General features: G+C 45.1%; 1 protein-coding gene across 2 annotated transcripts in view; it reads left to right on the forward strand.

The window, feature by feature from the left end:
* Window positions 1-3,120: 3,120 nt before the first annotated feature.
* Window positions 3,121-18,414, forward strand: part of BMP1 (bone morphogenetic protein 1) — a 115,383-nt gene continuing 100,089 nt past the window's right edge. The window contains exon 1 of one of the 2 annotated variants that reach the window (XM_077262146.1): window positions 3,121-3,532. In XM_077262146.1, coding sequence (XP_077118261.1) covers window positions 3,391-3,532 — 142 coding nt within the window. In that variant the 5' untranslated portion in view covers window positions 3,121-3,390. The remainder of the gene's footprint in view (window positions 3,533-18,414) is intronic. The other variant, XR_013215546.1, reaches the window with a different exon arrangement.

The following is an 18,414-nucleotide window of genomic DNA, read 5'->3' on the forward strand; positions in this document are numbered from 1 at the left end:
GTCTCCGCCGCACAACGGGGGCAGCGGATGCATTTTTCCAGCGCATCCGCTGCCCCATTGTGAGGTGCGGGGAAGTGCGGGGAGGTGGGGGCGGAGTTCCGGCCGCGCATGCGCGGTCGGAAAAAGCGGACCGTCGTGAGCAAAAAACGTTACATGTAGCGTTTTTTGGTCCCGACGGTCCGCCACAACACAGCGCAACCGTCGCACGACGGTTGCGACGTGTGGCAATCTGTCGCAATCCGTCGCTTAATGTAAGTCTATGGGGAAAAAATGCATCCTGCAAGCACTTTTGCAGGATGCGTTTTTTCGGCAAAACGACGCATTGTGGCGGATTGCAGTTAACGCTAGTGTGAAAGTAGCCTTATCTGTTTCAGGTGTAATTTTCATATTGCCCACACCTGTTACTTGACACAGGTGAGTTTGAACGAACATCACATGCTTCAAACAAAGTTGTTAACCCACAATTGGGGAAAGGTGTCAACAATTTTGTCTGGCCCATTTTGGGGTTTTGTGTAAAATTATGTCCAGCTTGCCTTTTTTTGTTGTTCCAATACACACAATGGAAATAAACGTGTATAACAAAACACTGCAATAATTTTCTGGGTGAAATACTTATTTTCTGGAACAATTTCAAGGGTGCCAACACTAGACCATGAATGCAACTATACATGTAGAGAAAAGATAGTCTGCAGATAGTCTACCTATACAGGTAGAGAGGCGACGTTCTTCAGATACTTGCACAGGTAGAAAGGTGATACTATACAGTTACCTATACAAGTAGACGAGAGATGCTCTGCTGGATACCTATACAAATTGAGAAAAGTGATACTCTGTAGATACATGCACATTTAGGGAAGTGATGCTCTGCAATACATGCACAGGTAGGGAAGTGATGCTCTACAGATACACGCACACGTAGGGAAGTGATGATCTGCAGATACATGCACAGGTAAGGAAATGATGCTCTGCAGATGCACACAGGTAGGGAAGTGATGATCTGCAGATACACACACAGGAAGGGAAGTGATGCTCTGCAGATACATGCACTGGTAGGGAAGTGATGCTCTGCAGATACACACAGGTAGGGAAGTAATGCTCTGCAGATACACGCACACGTAGGGAAGTGATGATCTGCAGATACATGCACAGGTAAGGAAATGATGCTCTGCAGATACACACAGGTAGGGAAGTGATGATCTGCAGATACACACACAGGAAGGGAAGTGATGCTCTGCAGATACATGCACTGGTAGGGAAGTGATGCTCTGCAGATACACACAGGTAGGGAAGTGATGCTCTGCAGATACATGCACAGGTAGGGAAGTGATGCTCTGCAGTTACACGCACAGGTAGGGAAGTGATGCTCTGCAGATACACGCACAGGTAGGGAAGTGATGCTCTGCACATACACGCACAGGTAGGGAAGTGATGCTCTGCAGATACACACAGGTAGGGAAGTGATGCTCTGCAGACACATGCACAGGTAGGGAAGTGATGCTCTGCAGATACACGCACAGGTAGGGAAGTGATGCTCTGCAGATACACGCACAGGTAGGGAAGTGATGCTCTGCAGATACATGCACAGGTAGGGAAGTGATGCTCTGCAGATACACGCACAGGTAGGGAAGTGATGCTCTGCAGATACACGCACAGGTAGGGAAGTGATGCTCTGCAGATACACACACAGGTAGGGAAGTAATGCTCTGCAGATACACGGACAGGTAGGGAAGTGATGCTCTGCAGATACACACAGGTAGGGAAGTGATGCTCTGCAGATACATGCACAGGTAGGGAAGTGATGCTCTGCAGATACACACACAGGTTGGGCAAGTAATGCTCTGCAGATACACGGACAGGTAGGGCAGTGATGCTCTGCAGATACATACACAGGTAGGGAAGTGATGCTCTGCAGATACATGCACAGGTAGGGAAGTGATGCTCTGCAGATACAAGCACAGGTAGGGAAGTGATGCTCTGCAGATACAAGCACAGGTAGGGAAGTGATGCTCTGCAGATACAAGCACAGGTAGGGAAGTGATGCTCTGCAGATACACGGACAGGTAGGGAAGTGATGCTCTGCAGATACAAGCACAGGTAGGGAAGTGATGCTATGCAGATACAAGCACAGGTAGGGAAGTGATGCTCTGCAGATACACGGACAGGTAGGGAAGTGATGCTCTGCAGATACATGCACAGGTAGAGAAGTGATGCTCTGCAGATACATGCACAGGTAGGGAAGTGATGCTCTGCAGATACATGCACAGGTAGGGAAGTGATGCTCTGCAGATACATGCACAGGTAGGGAAGTGATGCTCTGCAGATACACGGACAGGTAGGGAAGTGATGCTCTGCAGATACATGCACAGGTAGGGAAGTGATGCTCTGCAGATACACGCACAGGTAGGGAAGTGATGCTCTGCAGATACACGCACAGGTAGGGAAGTGATGCTCTGCAGATACATGCACAGGTAGGGAAGTGATGCTCTGCAGATACATGCACAGGTAGGGAAGTGATGCTCTGCAGATACAAGCACAGGTAGGGAAGTGATGCTCTGCAGATTCAAGCACAGGTAGGGAAGTGATGCTCTGCAGATACATGCACAGGTAGGGAAGTGATGCTCTGCAGATACATGCACAGGTAGGGAAGTGATGCTCTGCAGATACATGCACAGGTAGGGAAGTGATGCTCTGCAGATACAAGCACAGGTAGGGAAGTGATGCTCTGCAGATACAAGCACAGGTAGGGTAGTGATGCTCTGCAGATACATGCACAGGTAGGGAAGTGATGCTCTGCAGATACATGCACAGGTAGGGAAGTGATGCTCTGCAGATACATGCACAGGTAGGGAAGTGATGCTCTGCAGATACATGCACAGGTAGGGAAGTGATGCTCTGCAGATACAAGCACAGGTAGGGAAGTGATGCTCTGCAGATACATGCACAGGTAGGGAAGTGATGCTCTGCAGATACACGCACAGGTAGGGAAGTGATGCTCTGCAGATACATGCACAGGTAGGGAAGTGATGCTCTGCAGATACACGCACAGGTAGAGAAGCAATGCTCTGCAGAGTGTCACCCTGCATGTCCCTGTGTGCAGTGAGGAGTGCAGCAGCCCTCCACATAGAGGTGCGATGCTCTGCAGGAGCTGTCCACACATACCCCCCACTCCCCTGACGACCCCTCACGCTGTGGGTGCAGGACCTGCCGAGGTGAGGGGTCCCGGCCGCTCTCCTCCCTCCCTATAGGCTGGCTCTTTCCCAGGGACACAATGCTGCTATCCCGGGGCTGGATTGGGGGCTGAGCCGCCGGAATCCCGCCTCCTCCGAGCTGCACAGAGCAGAGGCAGCAGCAGCAGCCTCAGACAGACAGCCCTGGGACCGAGCTGCCGGGATGCCCTGGACAGGCAGAGCTCCACTCCTGCTGCTCCTGCTGCCTGGGCTGCTGCTGCTGCGGGGAGAGGGGCAGGAGCTCCCGGACTACGAGCTGGACGAGCCGGAGGACGACATCGACTACAAGGACCCCTGCAAGGCTGGTGAGAAGGGGGCGACCCGGGGAGGAGGAGGGGACAGGAGGCAGAGGAGGGGGAAGGGAGAGAACTTTGGACACTTCACAGATGACTTTATATTGGGCTCTGTGACAAGTGTGTATCTCTAGTGACAGCCCATCATGAGTGCTGGGTGGGCTCCAATGGGGGGGGGACCCTCGGATTCATCACCAGTCACAATGATGAAAGCCATGGCCATAACAAAAGTTTTGGTGTCTGTGAGCATAAGTTGTTATATATAGATATATATTTTTTTTAGTTATATTCCTATATTTTATAGATCCCAATCCCATTGTATTCAGTGCACCAGTTTTATGGGCACAGATTTATTTATTTTATTGAAAAAAGATATATATATAATTACCCAACATCTGCCAAAGTAATTTCCACAGATTTTTTTTGCACGTTTCCACACTATTTGTAGTATCTATTCATAGTTCGGGGCGGCATTTTCAAGTACAGAGCCCGAAATCCTGACGACTTGGCAGAACCGAGTGCTGTATAAAGGGGTCTGGGGGGGGGGGGGATAGCTGTATAAAGGGGTCTGGGGGGGGATAGCTGTATAAAGGGGTCTGGGGGGGGATAGCTGTATAAAGGGGTCTGGGGGGGGATAGCTGTATAAAGAGGTCTGGGGGGGATAGCTGTATAAAGGGGTCTGGGGGGGATAGCTGTATAAAGGGGTCTGGGGGGGATAGCTGTATAAAGGGGTCTGGGGGGATAGCTGTATAAAGGGGTCTGGGGGGGATAGCTGTATAAAGGGGTCTGGGGGGGATAGCTGTATAAAGGGGTTGGGGGGGGGGATAGCTGTATAAAGGGGTTGGGGGGGGGGATAGCTGTATAAAGGGGTTGGGGGGGAATAGCTGTATAAAGGGGTCTGGGGGGGATAGCTGTATAAAGGGGTCTGGGGGGGATAGCTGTATAAAGGGGTCTGGGGGGATAGCTGTATAAAGGGGTCTGGGGGGGATAGCTGTATAAAGGGGTCTGGGGGGGATAGCTGTATAAAGGGGTTGGGGGGGGGGATAGCTGTATAAAGGGGTTGGGGGGGAATAGCTGTATAAAGGGGTCGGGGGGGGATAGCTGTATAAAGGGGTCGGGGGGGATAGCTGTATAAAGGGGTCTGGGGGGGAATAGCTGTATAAAGGGGTCTGGGGAGGAATAGCTGTATAAAGGGGTCTGGGGGGGATAGCTGTTGGCCACTATCTAAGGTGTCCCTTTAAGGCTGCATTCACACATTGCGGTCACTTGGCATTTTGTGCTGTGGTTTTGCTGTCATTTTGCACGCCGATGCATCCTTAGGCTACGTTCACACTATGAGTTGTGTTTTTTTTTTTTTGTTTTTTTTTTCCGCTGCTTATTTTCTTCACCTATTTTTCTTAATGGGTGCAAAAAATCTGCAACGTCAGAATCTCGTGGTGGGAACATATCCTTAGCGTGGACGATCTGTTTAGTTGCAGCTGAGCTGAATTTGCGGTTTAGCCGTCGGCATAGTGTGACTTTCCTTCACCCAGGGCAAAGATTCAGTTTGGTCAAGTCCTAGTTGCCCCCAGGGGCACGTGCTCCTCTAGGGTTACACAGTGCAGTATCAATGGCTGCAGTCCTATGTAAAACACAGCAGGGGCCACAAGTGGGGCCAAACGTCAAACCGAGTTCTGCCACATCTGCACACGTTTATATCGCTGTTCGGTCCCGAGATGGCGGCCACATCTGGCGCTAGCGCTATTGTTTCCAGTTTGGTCATTGTGATTTAGTGTTTGCTGGATGTTACGACCTGATGTGTTGTGCTGGAAATCTGGTCCTGCCACACAGACATGTTCTACCCACATCTCTCCAGAGAGGGCGCTCTACTTACACGATTGCTTTTATGTAACGCTGGTGACCCTGGGGTGATACACGGCATAGCTGATATATATATATATATATATATATATATATATATATATATATATATATATATATATATATATATATATATATATATATATATATATATATATATATATATTTTGTGTAATACAATGTTATAAGGGCACATAAGGCTCTGCCTGTGTGGTGGGTTTGGGATTTTGGACACTCGGGCATTTCGGCTCCGTCACAGACTCCCCCCAACTCTCCCAATATCTCGCACCCTGGTGTGAATGTGCTCAGGAGCCTCTGGTATCTGCAGGGGAAATAGCTGCTTAGTAAGGAAGTGTTGAGATCTGTTACTATGTATCACTGAGTATTTGTGTTTGTTTTATTTTGTTAATGTATGGATTTAACTCCTGGTGGCCACGTGGATCTTACGTCACCAGAATGTCCTGTCTTCTGTTTAGTTCTTTGATGGCACGTTCCTAAGGTCTTTAGATGCCTCCATTCATCTTGTGTGTTGCCTTCCACAGCTCGCATAGTTGTTGTGTTTTTTTTTTTGCATGTAGGGCCCACTTTTCTTACCATCTCCGGTGTGCACATCAGTACTTCTCATGTACCCTGCTGCAGATCACTTCTTGTGCTAATCAGAACACTGTTCGGTCTTGCTGGATGCTAATCGCCGCTTTTCCACGCCTGGAACAACCAGGTAGAGCGTCTCACGCACTGGTGAATCTCTCTTCTATTGCTGCTCGCGGAGTATACTAAACAGAACGCTGTTCCGATCAGCTGACTTTTATCATCACAGCTGTAGACAGTGCTAGTGCATGGGCCCACCGGAGAATCCTCCTGTCCTCCAGCTGGCCAGTCCGACCTTGCATGTACCCCTATGCCTCATTATACTTCCCCACTTTGTGAGTTTTATAAAATAAAAAAACTAAGTTGAGTATTTTGTACATAAAGCCTTCCAATATGTGTTAGGAACTTGTGAAGTAAAAGAAGGGACCCCCTAGCCATAGTAGAGAGAAGATTGTCTCTTGTCCAGCTCATCTATATTGAAATTAGTACTGTGCAATACTTAATTTCCCCTGTGGAGGCGCTATAGGAAAGGGGAGAAAAAGTCCACTCTCTGGTTCTCGTCACCCAATGTGGAGGCACTATAGGAAAGGGGAGAAAAAGTCCACTCTCTGGTTCTCGTCACCCAACACACAGTGATTGACAGCTCGTTCCCTTATTTCATAGAGGTTAAGACTTGTCAATCAAACCAGGTGGGAAGCGGCTGTCGGGAGCCGCCCAGTGTGGACTGTATTCCATGGTGACCATGGTTTGGGCATTATTAAAAAGCCATATTAGCAGAGATGAAGAAATTAATTTGTAGGATCAGAAGTAGAGCCTGCCACCACAGCATGCGTTCACTTTTCCCACACAACCTTCACGGGATAATATATCGTTACATGGTGCCCTTTGACATTGTTTTACCTGTCCATGTCATGTAGGATGCTCGCTCCTCCAAAAAGTGGGATGCTTGCAATTCTAAACCAGACCCTTGTTGACTTCTGGGTGAACAGAGGAAAATAAATCTGACATGTTGGATGTTTCCTGCCTAATTCTGTTGTTTCCGAGAAGAGGGAACACATGCACTTGGGAATTGGCCAGTTCTGCTTTTCTCTACACAAGTCCACCATCAAACAGATAACATCATTGCATAAGTCTTGGTTCCCTTCTCAAACAGGAGAGGTTTCCCTAGAATGTTGGGATTTGAACTGGTTCTTGCACAACATAGTACTGATCCTTACTATGGAACCTGTACAGTTCTTTATACCAAAACTGTCCCTTGTGTGACTCCGATTCTCCGTCGTTCCTTCTAGAGAAAAGCGAGGAGACCCATGCAGTGACCACAAGTTTATAATACTGGTTTCTGTCTGCTCTTGTACTGGACGATTCAAGATAAGTAGATATTTCAGTGCCACAGGCAAATGTATCAGTGACTATTAGTGGCCATGATATCCTTGACTGTATAAGCAAGGAACGCCATTCTTTAGGTAATGAGTCACTAGGGTTGAGGCCACTAAACCACCAGTAAGTCATGATGCAGCTCGAGTTTAGGATGTCCACATTGTCCATGTTAAAAAAACAAAAAAATGTCTGTTCCAATATTAGATTAAAAAAAGAAGAAAAACAGCGGCGCTCAACGAATTGAAAGCAAATGTTCAGTCCTTTATTACACCCTCCTCGGTGTGTTCAAGCAACGTGATCGTGTAGGTTCAAGGAGGCATGCAGGGGGAGAGAAAGTAGACGACGGCCGTTTCGCGAGTGATCGCTTCAACGGGTCCAGGGCTCCAATATTAGTTTGTACACATTACCAATTTACCTTTGGGCGGTGAGTCCCTCATGAGCCTGTGCATGCACAGCAAAATAAGGGGCACTCTTCTTCTGTGCAATGTGCATGGACTTTGTGTTTGTGTACTCTTCTCCCGATCATATTTTGGCAAAAGTATGAGTCCATAGGCAGTGGGTGCATCTGCAGTGGAACCAGGTGTACAGCCCTTGGCTGTTTTGCACACCGTGCGTGTGCCCACTGCTGAATTATTACATTACTGAAATTAGGTTCGGAGAAGTGTGCACTGGCAGTGAGAATATGCAAAGTGAAATTGAGGGTATCCCCTGTGCCTCATCTGCATAGGGCTTTGCACCCACTGCCAATTAACTCCTATAATGCCAGATTGAGCCTGGTAGAAGTGTCTTCTGACAGTGGTCGCATGCAATGTGAAACTGGGGGTACTGTCCTCTGCCTCATCTGCACAATATGCTTGCACCCACTTCTTTTTGAACTTGGTTGTACTGTGGTCACAAACCTTGGGACACGTTCCCTTTTAGCTGTTCGAACTATCCAACTGTGTACTCTATTTAAAAAAAAAAAAAAAAGTTTGAAATGTAGGAAATTGTCTTATGGAATAGTTAGGAAATGATGGGAGATCTTTGCCAGCTGAGGATATTATTTAGGAACTTTGCCTGAGATGAACAATGCCAAATAACTTTCTCCGTCTCTCTAAAAAGATGCCATTTGGATTTGGTTAAGCTGAATAAACATGGTAATGGTGACATTTGAGATTTCTTAAGGATCTATGTGAGTACCTTAAGGATCTACTTGAGTTCATAACCCCTTTAACCGTCCTTTCACCCATTAAGGAGCGGACATGTTTCTATTCTGCTGTGTGAGAATTCGAGTCACAAGTGAAAGTTTGCCGGTGAGAGAGCTCTCTCTCAGGAAATGTCAGGTTGAAGTGGGTTATCCTTTCTGTTAAGAAGATTAATGGCAAATTTCCAAAAGTCCTGCATCCTTGACCCCTGCTACTACATAGTGGAAAAAAAATCTACAAGTGAAGAAAGATAAAGATTATGGTACGGCTTCAGGTATTAAAGAGGCTCGAAGTACAATTTTCTTCATTAATCCAAGACTTGGTTGTAAGAAGGGATGGGAACTGCTCATTGTTCTACATACAATACATACTTGTAATGTGAAAGACTAAGTCCCTAAGTGCTTTTATCTGTATGTCTGTGATGTACAGTGCTAGAATAAAAATGAATGGCTGCATAGTGACTCCATGTATGGAGCCAGACGTGGACTGGCCCACAGGAGAACAGTGCAATCCCCTGGTAGGCCCCCGTGCAGGATTTTTTTTCGCACCCTTATATCTGAATAGTAGTTGGCACAATACACTTGATTCACCACGTACAGACAAAAGCAGCGTCTCATCATTAACTTAACATATTATCCAGTTTATTATCTAGAAGCATATGCAAATTTGTGAATTTCTCTTTTGGGGGCGCTATAGGGAAAATTGAACACTTGATACTGAGTTTCCTAACAAAGCACAGCCAGTCATTGTGAGTCACAGCAATGAGACCTCCTGTAATTTGCTTATTTTTGGGTACCTTCTCCTCTATGAAATAAGGTCCTTAAGATTCTATCTGAGATGTTTAATTATATTTTCTTTCAAACTCTTCCAATAGAGCAAAGTCTGCTGAATCCATTAATTTTGGTTACCCCAGACATGTAGTATGAGGTCCTGCCTTACTTCAGTCGATGATGTTGGGCAACAGAAGGATTGGGCATGCTTCATTTAAGCTCCAGGTCCTTTTATTTTTAGGAGAGGAAAGATGCCGCCAGAGATGTGACAGTGGGTTGCTCCCCTCTCCCTACTGAAATCCAATGATCGTTCAACTGAGCCTTCATGTGTATGAGGTAGTCGAAAGAAAGAGCCTCTAGCCAACAGATATTTCAGCACCCTTCAAGGGACTCTGTTCCCTTCTGCGTTGCGGGTGAGCAGGGCTACTGACGTCAATCTACAGTTGTCTGCCATACGGCAAGAATCCTCCACCTGCACTATTTCTTCTTATAGAACAAGTAGAGTATTGGGTGCCTCAAAAATTTGTTTGTGTGAAATGGGACTTGTGAGAGGGTGTTTGGCAAAATGTTCTCATCTATCTGCCTCTTGATGCTCAAACCTCTTAAAATAGAATGTTTATGAACTTTATTCTCCGCAAGGGTCATCTCGTGTACCACCGAAGAGAATACATGGAGTGCCGGATGTGTTCCCAGCATCCTTCTGGAGTCTAAGGCTATCTTTTCCTAAGTTCCCTTTATTCACGTGACCTCTTGAGTTTATTTACTGAACTGGACAACTTTAATTTCTAAGGGGTGAGATGGTTTCTCAGAGCCTGGAGTCAGCATTGATATCATTTGTTGTTCCGTTCCTTGGTTCTTCACGAATTTGCAAATGATTGATGACCCTTCAGCACTGGACAGAGATTTCGATAACTTATTTTAGGGAAGACATTGAACTTGTGATATTCTAAATATTTCATAGTACCCTTGACCACCAAGAACCTACTCTTGTGCACAAATTTGTCATATCATCATGTGTTGCTTTTTTTTTTTTTTTCCCCTCTTCAATTTGCTGCCAAATTTGTGTAACCCGGTTAATAACTTTGAGCCAATTTCACAAGAAATTTGTTAATGGAGCCTTTGGTTTTGTTTTTATTTTGGTTGTTGAATTTCTCAAAAGATTTTACCGCTATAAATCAATCTCGCCAGCTTTTTCTTAAAGGCTGCCCATAAATATTGGTATTTCCTACTAATTTTTTGACTTGCCCAATGTTAGTTTTAGGGAAGCTATCAGAAATGTTGGATTTCGATACTGCCAATCCTTTTTTTTGTGGTTTTGGAAGACCAGCTTGGCTCACGCTTCCCAATAGAACAATGTGCCTTCTCAGCGGGGCGATCACCATACTTGGACTCCCTTCACGTATCTGATACTCATGGTCTGAATTGAGACTGCGCTACCTGGACCGGATGTGAGTCTTCTGACCCGAACTCAACAGCTCCATGGTCTAATCTAAGTATGTTGTTAGGGTAAGAAGATCCACAGCTGGGGTCCGGACATCGCGGATGGACCTTATAGAGAGTTCAGGGAAGGATTCCACTGTTTTGTGTGTGTATAACCGGGTAAGATGAGTATTCATCAAACCTAATTTGTGACTTTCCTATGTAAACGGATCTGTTGGTATAGGTATGGCACTAAATACTTGATCCTACTCAGGCCTCGTCTCGAAAAGTCACCATCTCTCTCTCGCACACTTACACACAGACTGACACATAGACAGTTTTACTCTCCCCTCCCCACATGTGTGGAAAGTATCTGCCACATAAACACAAAAGGCAGACAGGCAGATACAGGCTCCGGCACACTCATTCATACCAAATGCAGTGATTCAGACATGGGAGCGCGTACATATGCTGACTCAGGCCCGGCTAGTGTGCGTGTATGTAACATGCAGAAAGGTTGTGCGGGTCACGCTGCGGGAAAATGAAGCCCCACTGCTTACAGCTGCCATAGAACTTAGTTTTTTTGTCTGTTTTGTCCTCTCTTTTTGAAGCTTCCTCCCTGCTTTTAGCAGTCGAAAAACTTGGTGACCCAGCTGCCATGATTCATCTGTTTTTGTTTTTTTTCTCATCTGACAAGTCATCAACTATTGTAGTAAACAGAAGCAATTTAGTTGTGCAATGCTTCCCACGCAATAGTCAATGCTACCCCTGCATCTACGTAGGGGAAATGGCATTGCCAGTGATCCTCTTATGGATCCAGAATCCTCCGCTGGACCAGGCAGCTGAATATGCAGTTTTTCATTTTTGATAACTTGGGGTTTGTTCAGATATATATATATATATATATATATATATATATATATATATATATATATATATATATATATATATATATATATATATATATATATATATATATATATATATATTTTTTTTTTTATAGGGACTGCCTGTAAGAACAAACCGAACATATTATATAAATTAAGTTATACATAGGTGGGGCTGTTACATAGCTGAATCATGTAAGTGACACCATCTTGTGGGCTGAGTGTTTAGTGTTCATCCCCTCGGGCAGCGAAGGGACTTCGCTGTGGATGCTGCAGTAAGGAATTTGGCATTTCATATGTCATTACAAAGTGGCTCTTGTGAATTCTGGAGGTCCCAAAGTCAGGGACTTTCATCTACCAAACCCTTAATCATATCCTGTAGATATGGGGCAATGGCCATGGTGGTTAAAACCCTTTTAAACAAGGGAACACCTGTCCTTATTCCACAGTAGGGCATATAGACGCCATAAGGCTTGGTACCACCATGGATGTAGTTCGTTATTACCAAAAGTAGACCTCATTTAATAGTGACTGATGCTCAGTCGAATTTGGCCCAACATAATATTGCAGTTTGTATGGCCGACCTCCATTTTCCTCAGCTGTTTGCTGAAGCCATGTTCCCAGATGTAGCCATAGTAACCAAAATGACAAAATCCACTGCGGCCTTCATTCAGGGACCGAAACGCCTTAGCTTGCCTACGTAACTTATCCTTGCATATGTTTTTAGAAACTAGTCTTGTTCTAGCATGGCTACTGACATGTTAGGCCACGTTCTGGATTTGGGATGGCTACATACACATTAGATCAGTGTTTCCCAAACTTCAGTCCTCACGGACCCCACGGGTCATGTTTTCAGGATTTCCATAGTATTGCACAGGTGAGACAATTCCTGATGCCTTGATGATACTTCCACAATACTAAAGAAATCCTGAAAACATGACCTGTGGGGTCCGTGAGGACTGGAGTTTGGGAAACACTGCATTAGATGAACGTAGGCCACCACCGATTTCAGAGCGTCCAGGTGACCATTTAATATGTATAAGGTTGTCCCGATTTCAATGCCTCATTCAGACATCCATGTATACTGATACGAGTAAGAACCGTGATACGCGGACTGGATGCAGGTCTCCTGGCCCAAACTTGATAACCTCATGAGAACATATTATGGGGGGTGTCAAGTTCAGGTCAGGAGACTCGCACTGCCAGTTTGTGCATCGCGGTCTGTTCACGAACGTCTGAATGAGGCCTCTTCTTTAATGCTTTAGCGCTTGTAAACATTTATCTGGAGGTCAGCCTCAGTTTCAGTGAAAATCAATGTCCACCTATAAGAAAAATGTTCTGCCATAGGGAAAAACAGAAGTAGTTCTAGCTGCCATTTATCTAATATCAAGATATTTTTATGGACTTCCCTGGTCCACCAGGACCATTATGGTCTTAGGGCAAAAATATAATTTGTATTAGGAGATACAGGTTGTGTTGGGTTTTATTGGAGGTGTGTTGTCTGACAGTATAACTAAGGCCGGGGTCACACTTGCGAGTTCAATGCGAGAAACTGACATCAAGTCCAGCACTGCCGCCGGCGGTTCGGATCGGAGTGTGCTGCTGCAAGTATCTCTATGCAGCCGCACGCTCCGGTCCCGAGTGCCGACTGCAGTGCCGGACTTGATGCGAGAGACTCGCGCTAGTTTCTCGCATTGAACTCGCAAGTGTGACCCCGGTCTAATATTTCAAATTACACTTTTATATTAACCTTTTTTTTTTTTCCTTTTAATTTTTGGTGATTGATATTTTAGTTTTTCGATCACTTTTTATAAAATAATGCAGAAAACTTATCGTCGTTTTCTTTGTTCACAAGGACTTCTAATAGTCTATTAGGAGTCCTAGTAATTAGTGAAAACGTCAATTAAAAAGGTGTAATTTGAACAATTAGTCATATTTTCAGACAATATACCGCCAATAAAACCCAATTGTTTACACTTTTATATTAATCTTTTTTCCTTTTTAATTTATGGTGATTGATATTATGTGTTTTTTGATCGCTTTCTATATAATAATCCCTGAAAACTTGACATTTTCACTCTAATTACTAGTACTCCTCATAGTAATAGAATGTTAGAGTTGGAAGGGACCTCCTGGGTCATCGTGTGCAACCCTAAACCATCACTAAACCATCTCACAGATGTCTGTCCGGCCTCTGTTTGAAGACTTCCATTGAAGGAGAACTCACCACCTCTCGTGGCAGCCTGTTTCACTAATTGATCATCCTCTATTAGGACTCCTAGTGAACAGCGTGAAAACGACAAGTTTTTTGTATTTTATATAGAAAATTATCAAAATACTAAAATATAAATCACCAAAAAGGAAGAAAAAAATGTAGAGATCATGTCTCAGCAGTAACCTCATATCAGTATCATAGCTCACCTCCTCTCTGCTTAGGGACCTCTGCACAGGTCACAGAGCATGCCCACAACACTCTCCCATCTTAATTTATTTTTTCACTGCAACACCGTGAGCAAAAATGTAATAAGAAGTGACACAAAATAGTATGGATCCCAAAATGGTATCAATAAAAAAAAAATAAAAAATAAAAAAAAATTTGAGGGGGAGCTTGAGAAAAACAGCTGAAATTCATGTACAAGGGGGAAGAAATGTCTTCAGACCTTAATGTGCTGTTTATTGAACGTGGGTAGAGTTCACATCATCAACATGAGAATTCTGCCCCTTTTTCTGCATATCTGTTATGGTAATCTAATTAGATAATGGGACATATGGTCGTGATTTAAATTAGGTTTTTGCAGCAAGATGTGATTCTCGCCAAGAATACTATATCTGCCTCTAATATCCTGCAAGAAAAATATTTGATAGTCGACAGAAAATGAGGCCCCGAGTAACAAACTACGGTAAGCTTCTTCTGCTGTACATTTAGAATCGCACCACTTTTATGGTTCACACGATTTTCATCACAATTGTCATCCGTACGGCAGCCATTTTTATTCTGCAGCAGTTATTAAAATTTACAAGATTAAATATAGTTTCCTATATTATAAAGAATTGCAAAATGCCTGTAAAATTCGGACTCTATGCAATTGCTCTATATGGGAACCAATGTTTTTTTGTTTTTTTTTATTTTATTTTTTTTTCTTCACAAGAAAAACGCACCTCAACAGGCCAATTAAATAACATTGATTCGCATGTGGTTTTTTTTTTTTTTTAATTATTATTACTCACGACCAACATATTGTTGTGTTAACTTGTCCTATGTGTGGCAATGGCCTCACTCAGATGTCCGTGATTTTTCACATGCAAAATTTGGTCCAAGATTCATTATTATTTTGGATCGAAGTTTCCTCCATGTTTTTACCATCATAGTTTAATCACTGATATATATATATTTGCAAATCCTCTCCCATCCACTACAATGTTATTTTCGGACAGCCCCTGGATGCCATCCTGGTGCTGTCCATGAATTTCATGGAGCATGTCTTCTAGATTTTTCTGCAGACACGCTGTCCTTAAAAATACTCAGACATGTGAATAGGACCATAGAATTTAATGGATATGTTTTTTGTCCATGAAAATTAGTTTACAGTAGGCTTAATCTTATCAATTTCTGCCAAAACCATCCGATTATCTGATTTTTATGGAGTCCGCCTGACTATTCTTTGATGTCTGAGGCAGAGAAGGATCCGAGAAGGTGAAGTTCAATCACCCGGTCCTTTAGTTTTTAGGAGTGGTGAGTGTCTTAAGAATCATGGACCCATTACAATTATGTCCTTTTTTACTTACAGACTGATAGTGTTTTGTTTTATTGACGCTTTTTATGATTTTTTTTTTGTGTGATGCGACCCTATCCTCTTGCAGTATGCTGTGATGAAGCAGCAGCATACACTGATCCTAGTCCACACGACGTGTTGCTGCCAAAGTCGCCATGTAACCCCCCCCAGCCTTAGACTCCAGACTCCAAATGCATGGAAATGGGCTCTTCCTGTAGATGCAATGCTACTCGAGGTTATCTCCTTGTAGGTAGTCTGGCGAAGCATGTACAGTAGTTTTTTTTTTTTTTTAAATAATCAATATCCTAAAAACTCTGGACCATTTAAGTATTTTGCATCAGTTCTTCAAAATGGCACACTTGGTTCATTAATTTGGTGCAAAATAAAGTTTTTGTATTGGCCGATTTCCAGCTATCTGGTTCAATGATATTCAGTATTTTGCTCATGCTTTTAATGTCCTAGTGATTTCATTAGATTGACAAATCTACACGATATGTTTTGATGGTGAGGTCTCAGTGCAATACGATGTTCTGGCTGGTGAGGATCAGTAGAAAAAGGTTTCGATATGTCCATACTTGCCAACTATTCAGAAATGTCCAGATGGGTGGGGAGAGCTTCTGGATCCATGGAACAGCTGCCAATTCTCCTCCACCGGTGCTGCACAATCCTCCGGCAAAGCAGCGCCTCCCCTTATGTTTCCGTTGATCTGTTGCCGGGATTCTTCATTATAGGGCTTTACCGTGACCCATAGATGAACCTTTAGAGGGCGGGAAAGGGGTGCGTTCATCAATGGAGGCAAATAAAAGATCCTGAATCTCCCTACAAGGAATTCATAAAAGTTGGCAAGTATGGATTTGCCATAAATGTCTGATGTCGGAATATACTTCTAAGTTGGCGCTGTACAAGTCTTAGTAGCCAGCCAATTAACTTTAAATATAGCATCTGGTGCCAAACTTTTTTGGGTATTTTTCTCTAGTCACCTTCCACGACGGCATATGGAGGTTGTCTCTTTGCCCTAATGGGGAACAGGAAACACAGAGGTTAAAAGGACCTCCCACCTCCCACTTGCCAGTGTCTTTCCTGTTCCCCATGGGACAGGGAGAGGTTTCTTCATGTGCTGTAGTGGCCGGTGGCTACGGTACCTTTGCAGGCGCTGCCTGTCTAGCCGGGCAGCAGATGGTCGCCTTTGGCCTCCTCCTTGTGCTGCTCCCGTCGTCCTGCTTGCAGGTCCTCGGGACCCCCTCCCGGCCTTCCTGCGCCCCCACGAGGGCAAAGCAGGCCTGGGTTCCCTGCCGGGCTCCTCCTGGAGCTGCCCGGCGTCCTCCTCCTCCATTCTGTCGGCTCGGCGTTCCGGAAGTGACGTCGGCGGCTCGCGCGCGTCACTTCCGGTTTCTTCATACAGAGAAGCCGGTACTTCCGGGTTTCGCCGGCCGGCGTGTCGGACCGCACAGCTCCCTCACCTGGATCCTGGAGGGGGAGGGGGATTAATCGCTGGAGCAGGTGCTAGGACAGCGTCCATAAAAGCCTGCTGAACCACCACTGAGGTAAGGCTATCTCCTTCAGTATGGATGGTTCTTCATGCCCCGTATCTGCGGAGCCCAGCGCCACCCCTGCCTCTGTGAGTGTTGCAGGGATGGGATCCGGGAGGAGTGTAGCAGGGGTTAGAAGTCCTCACCCCTCTCTCCCTTTATATATTTCAGGGAGAAAAACCTGCCCCTAAAGGTGCCTATAGGAAGAAGTGCCCTATCTGTTCCACTAAATGTCCTCCTAACTGGGACAAGAAACTCTGTCAGTCATGTACTGACAGAATAATAAGAGCTGAGCAGCCATCACTGTTGGATGAGATTCGCTCACTAGTAAAACAGGAGGTACAATCTTCTCTGGCAGCTTTCACACCTCCACCCCCACCTCCATCTCCGCAACCACAACCTCATTCCCCGGCTAAGAAGAGGAAGATTCAGGTTGTGGAATCTGACTCTGATTCGGACCTCTCTCATGCCTCATCTGTTGGCTGGGAGGATCCAGTATCACCTAAAGCTGAGGTCAGGAAGTACCTTTTTTCCTCAGACTATATTGAGGATCTAGTCTCTGCCGTCCGTAATACCATGGGACTAGAAGAGGAACCTGTACCGCAGTCCATACAGGATCAGATGTTCGGTGGTCTTTCATCGGAAAAGAGAGTGGGCTTCCCAGTTCATGCCAATATTATCAGTATGATTAATCAGGAATGGGAACTACCTGAGAGGCGTCTCAGTACCCCTTCAGAAATGAAGCACAGATTTCTGCTTGAGGATGACCTTAAATTAGATATTCCCAAGGTCGATGTGCAAGTGGCTAGAGTCGCCAAGAGAACTGCACTCCCCTTTGAGGATTCTTCTCAATTGAAGGATCCCATGGATAGGAAAATCGAAAGTCTCTTCAGAAAATCATGGGAAACTTCTGCATCTGTCCTTAAGGCTAACGTCGCCTCCACCTGTGTGGCAACAGCCCTCTCCTGCTGGCTTGAGAAATTAGAGAATCACATATCTCAAGGTACCTCAAGAGGCGAGATATTGGATTCCCTACCCATTCTGCATAAAGCTACAGGGTATTTGGCGGACGCTTCTCTGGAATCTGTAAGAGTCGCCGCCAGATCCCTGGTACTTTCCAACTCTGCCAGAAGAGCCCTCTGGCTTAAGCTATGGAGTGGGGATATCACCTCTAAATCTAAACTCTGCACCATACCCTTTAAAGGAGACTACGTCTTTGGTCCTGCCCTAGACGATATTCTCGATAAAGCCACCGACAAAAAGAAGGCGCTCCCTGAGCAAAAACAGCCTAGGAAACGTTTTTTTCGTGGCCCACAACCTCAGCCCTCTCAAGCAAGAGGCAAAGGAAAAACCGGCAGGTGGAGCTATGCAAAGGGTAGGGGAAAGAATATTTTTGTCCCGCAACAGCAGCAGCAGCAACAGTCCCAGCAGGGTAAACAATGACTCCGACCCGGTGGGGGGAAGACTCTCGAAATATGTGGATCAGTGGGAGGATATCACCAGCTCC

The sequence above is a fragment of the Ranitomeya variabilis genome, chromosome 5 (assembly GCF_051348905.1).
Source record: "Ranitomeya variabilis isolate aRanVar5 chromosome 5, aRanVar5.hap1, whole genome shotgun sequence".
Taxonomy (NCBI): Eukaryota; Metazoa; Chordata; class Amphibia; order Anura; family Dendrobatidae; genus Ranitomeya; species Ranitomeya variabilis.